This window comes from Salvia splendens, chromosome 4 (assembly GCF_004379255.2).
Source record: "Salvia splendens isolate huo1 chromosome 4, SspV2, whole genome shotgun sequence".
Classification (NCBI taxonomy): domain Eukaryota; kingdom Viridiplantae; phylum Streptophyta; class Magnoliopsida; order Lamiales; family Lamiaceae; genus Salvia; species Salvia splendens.
Window position 1 is genome coordinate 38877684 of NC_056035.1, and position 4809 is coordinate 38882492.

The 4809-nt window shown below is 33.5% G+C and overlaps 1 protein-coding gene across 2 annotated transcripts; it reads left to right on the top strand.

Annotated features, from left to right (window-relative positions):
* The first annotated feature begins 1346 nt into the window (after positions 1-1346).
* LOC121800449 (transcription factor bHLH35-like) lies at positions 1347-4567 on the top strand. 2 transcript variants are annotated; one of them, XM_042200026.1, is made up of 5 exons: positions 1347-1501; positions 1863-2025; positions 2110-2391; positions 2465-2635; positions 4253-4567. In XM_042200026.1, exons 1-5 carry the CDS (start codon positions 1428-1430, stop codon positions 4340-4342), a joined length of 780 nt encoding a protein of 259 aa, XP_042055960.1. In that variant the 5' UTR covers positions 1347-1427; the 3' UTR covers positions 4343-4567. The 2 variants fall into 2 exon arrangements, with proteins under 2 accessions (XP_042055960.1, XP_042055959.1); XM_042200025.1 differs by lacking the exon at positions 4253-4567 and having other exon boundaries at positions 2465-4236.
* The last annotated feature ends 242 nt before the right edge of the window (positions 4568-4809 follow it).

A 4809-nucleotide genomic window follows, 5' to 3' on the forward strand; every position in this document is an offset into this window, starting at 1 on the left:
TAAACTATTTTCAACTTTCAATTTACGTTCCCCCGAACATAATAAAATATTTTCAATTAATATATCCGTATCAATTATAGATGAAGATATGAGACCATATCAAGGAAACCACATCGAATCCTATTTGACGACCAAAATAACTTGTACAGTATAAATCAAATGTAAACAAATTAAATACACTTACCAGTTTAAAGTGATTGTGTGGTAACTTAGAGTCTTTTAAAAAGTATCTAGATAGCATAATTAATTAATCAATCAATTAATTAAAGCGACTTCTCTTATAAAAGCTTTTAAAGTGGACTGCTTTATTAAATCCACTATTAATTGGAAACTTCCCAGGTTATGAAATACAGTATTATGAATTACAGTATTTACATTTTTGTTATTTCTGATATACATACATTATCTTTAGTGTAGTACTGAAATATTCATGTTTATTTTCGAGTTAAAGTTAAATGTCGATAAATACTTTATAGTACAAATAAATTTTGAATATTGGTCATACTAATATACGTAGTCCCCCTTCTATTGAAGCAAAATTTATTGTCAGCGTTGTAGTTAATTTAAGCTATTGTAAATATGTGAATTTATATATTGTTGATGTACTATTATTTTTATTCTGTTTTAATGACTTATTATACGGTCATATATACCACTGTTTAAACATTCAAACACAAAACGATAAGCTTCATTTTTTTTGTCTATTCTACATTGTGCTTAACCTATGAAGTTCAATTATAAAACAAAAGTTAAAAAAGCCAAATAAATAGATTGGACTAACTCACACATAAATATGAGCACACATCCAAAACTAAAACTCTCAAAACCATTATCAAAGTCGAAGTGTGTCAGAGCAAAAATAACATGTCAGAATTGATTACTTGAAGACCAATATCAAACCAAAAAAAAAGTGGCAAGAGAACAAGAAACACCTGCATTTAGACTTTGCCTTTTATGTTTAGATCAATTAATTGTTTCAATACATGAGCACTAAAGCACCATAACTGAATTTCTCATAAATATAAAAACTCGTTTTGTAAATAGTAAGTAAGATGTGTGAGCTTGATTGAAAAAAGAAAATAAAATAAAATAAAATTGTAAAGAGTATATAAATCGGAAAGCACGTTTATTTGTAGAAATGGTGACACAACGCGGCTTCTTGATGGATCTTTAAAATATGTAGCTTTTGTCATTGAATGAGCCCAGTGGGCCACTCCTTTTATAATGGGTCATATTTTCATATTCTCTCGCTCTAACTTAACCACCATTTCTCTGTCTTATTATTCCCTCCACCTTCTATAAATACTCAGATTCCCAAACCCCAACCCAAGTTAATTCCACTCACTCATCATTCGGTTTCTTCTCCACCTCAAAATTACACTGTTCTCTCTCTCTAGGTCATAAACGCACACAAAATTCACCACATCATGGACAACATGAACGACGACGACATCAAGAGCCTATTGCACAACAGTTTCATCCAAACCGATGAACTTGGCAGGTATGTTGGTGTTGTTGCTCTCTGCAAAAATTCATGTTACTTATATGAAGAGGTTCTATATGTATGCATATTTATATGTGAGTGTGTTGCTTGAGATTGTCTCAGAAATTAAATCGGAACCTGAAACTGTCATGATCTTCGATTTCCTCACTTTTGCGAGAGAATTGATGAGAGAGAGGTTGAATCGATAAAATTAAGTAGGATTGAGCATCGAGGTTTAGGTATACTACGGAAAAGGACAGTTACACAGCATTTTTTATGTTCTGGTGATCGGAATCAAACTGCTATGATTTCGTGATTTTTTTCAAGTTTTTTTTTTCTCAATCACTGAATTTCCATTTCCATGCATAATTGAGTGCAGTTATTTCGAAGATATGTCTGTTGGTTACTACGACTCGAGCTCGCCGGAGGGAGGGGTCGACCAGTCTGCCGCCTCCAAAAACATCGTCTCCGAGAGGAATCGGAGGAAGAAGCTCAACGAGAGGCTCTACGCTCTGAGAGCAGTGGTCCCCAACATCAGCAAGGTAGAACACGCATTTCGCGTGGTGTGACGTAATTAATTAATTAATTTAAGTTCTCGAATTAATTAATAATTCTCTCATGTGCAGATGGATAAGGCGTCGATCATCAAGGACGCGATCGAGTACATCGAGTCGCTGAACAACGAGGAGAGGCGGATCCAAGCGGAGATCCAGGAGCTGGAATCGGGCGGGGCTCCGGCTTTCTACTCGGATCATCAAGCTGAATCCACTGCGTATTCGGCTTCGCAGCCGATTAAGAGGAGTAGAACGATGGATAATTACTACGATTCGTGTGTGTCGTCGACTTCTGCGCCGTCGTCTGCCTCCTACCCGATGCCGCCGTCGTCGTCTCCGATTGATCTCCTCGAGGTCTGTCTCTAGATCTCTCTCTCGATCCAGAATAGCATTAATTGTTACTTAAAATGATGGATTTGTGATGCAGTTGAGGGTGTCAAGTATGAAGGAGAAGACGATAGTGGTGAGCTTGACCTGCAGTAAGGGACCGGACACAATGGTGAAGCTGTGTGACATCTTTGAATCGTTGAATCTCAGAATCATCACCGCTAATATCACTGCTTTCTCAGGGAGGCTTCTCAAGACTGTTTTCATCGAGGTATGTCTCTCTCTCTCTCTCATCTTTTCAACATGGTTGGTCAGGTGGAGTTTGTTGTATATACAATTAGGAACGGATGAAATATCAACATTTTAATGATCTTCACAAATTAATTGTAGATTTTTGAAGATATGAAAGCTCAATTTTGTGTAGTTTATATATTCATGGCCGCCAAAAGCGTTTTCAATAATTGTACATACATATTCATTCATTTCTCACTCACTAACAAGATTTTGAAAAGGACTTGAAAGTAGGAAATCATAACATAATAGGAAAAAGAAGTACTATGTTGCTAAAAATATATGGCTATTATGGGTAGGGGTCTACTGTCCGGTTCCAAGAGAATCTAACAACTTGGAACCTATTCATAATCGGCCTGATAAGTAAATTTATAGTTCTAGTTTAGAATTGATAATTGATGATTTCGGTCACTAGTTTAAAATTTGTGTCTTTTTTTACGATTTTGAACCTTTTTTTTTCGACGATATTTTTTAATTCCCATGTTTTTAAGAGAATGAATTAAAATCAATAATTTATCACCGGTTACGGTTCCAAAATTTCTAGAACAAACCGGTAAAACCGATATACCGGTTAAGGCTCCAAATCGAACCGAGTGGGCTCCTTCCGGGTCAGGGGCAGATTAGTCATTTTGTGTTTCAACATTCAAAATTGAATAAGACAACACTTGTTTGTAATTTTAGACGAATGGAAGTTGGATCGATAGAGAAATTGGTAGACGTTGGCATGGTTCTCACTTCCCAATCCAATTTTCATCTTATTTCTTTTTTCTTTTTTATGCTCATATATTTTTTTTATCAAATTATATTATCCTCCTAAATATTTTTATCTATGCTCTAATTTTAAATTTCAGTTTTTCTTTACTTAATTACACTTGCATCTTTTCAAATCATATACAGTATAGTACAATAAATATAAAAATAAAATTTACTTAAAACGATTGAAAACAGCTTAGACGATTTGAATTATGATCATCGATCTACACTTTTGATAAACATGCGGTGATGATCTCATTTCAACTTGCAGATATTACTAATATATATGAATACTTTATTAACATTTGTGAGCGGTGGGGCCCCTATATTGGTTCTCTTCCCCTTTTAAACTTTACTTTTTCTTTAAAAAATCTAGGGACCAAATATGTTTGTGCTTTCTCCTTCAAAAAGAGAGCTAATAGAGAATATAAGCATTATTTCAAGTTATTTTATTTTAATCACTAGTTCTGTATTATGGATTGATGGTGCGTGTTAGAGTATCATTATCAGAGTTCATTATTTATGAGACACCATATTACTATAACTAAGCTACGGATATGATTTTAAATTAACACTAATTTTCTTGATCAGATATTTAGTAGATACTTGAGGTCACTCTTCACAATCCATGGAATCATATACTATTATCTTTTTTTTGTAGCAATTTGCATAAACTATTGTATGAGTACATATATTCATCAAAGTACAGATCCGTATACTGGTCCACTCAGATTTGTGTTCATCATTTCCAAATTATTTTAACTACTAGTATGTTGGAACAATTTTAAAAAACTCCATTTATAAAATATTTTCTTGAATGTTGTGTATCTCTTTGTATTTTCAGGGTGATGATGAGGACAAAGATGTTCTGAATTTCAAGATAAGAGCTGCTATAGCAGCTCTGAATGATCCATACAGTCCAATTAGCATATGATTAAACAATCACTTGTCTTTAATTAAAAAAAAGGTTTATTTGTTTATTTCTCTTTAAACAATTATTTACATGTAAAATTTATGTGTGTTTGATTGTGGTTGCACTTCAATCAATGGTAATTTCACATCTTTATGTAATACTATTATCTTAATTTCAGGTTTTAGCATTGTCTTTCAATGTACTGTATATGTAAATAAGCGAGGTGGTTTGATTTTAAAATTCTAATTGACTTGTTCTAGATGATATAATATATACACATGGCCTCCTGGCCCAATAAATTTAATATCATAGCATCATCGTATCTCTTTGCAGCTTGTTTCTGCACACGATTGCCATTATTGCCAATTAACTAGGACTTTGGAGTATTAGTTTCTAATTTACCATAATTAAATATAGCCAATTAGCCACCATTTAAATAGTTTGATAACTACGTGACCATTTAAAACGTTTTTTTTTCCTTAGCTACA

Coding starts and splice junctions, on each gene's coding strand:
- LOC121800449 (XM_042200025.1), top strand. CDS start 1,428: ATGGACAACATGAACGACGACGACATCAAGAGCCTATTGCACAACAGT. Junction 1,502..1,862: donor CAAACCGATGAACTTGGCAG/GTATGTTGGTGT, acceptor AATTGAGTGCAG/TTATTTCGAAGATATGTCTG. Junction 2,026..2,109: donor TGGTCCCCAACATCAGCAAG/GTAGAACACGCA, acceptor TCTCATGTGCAG/ATGGATAAGGCGTCGATCAT.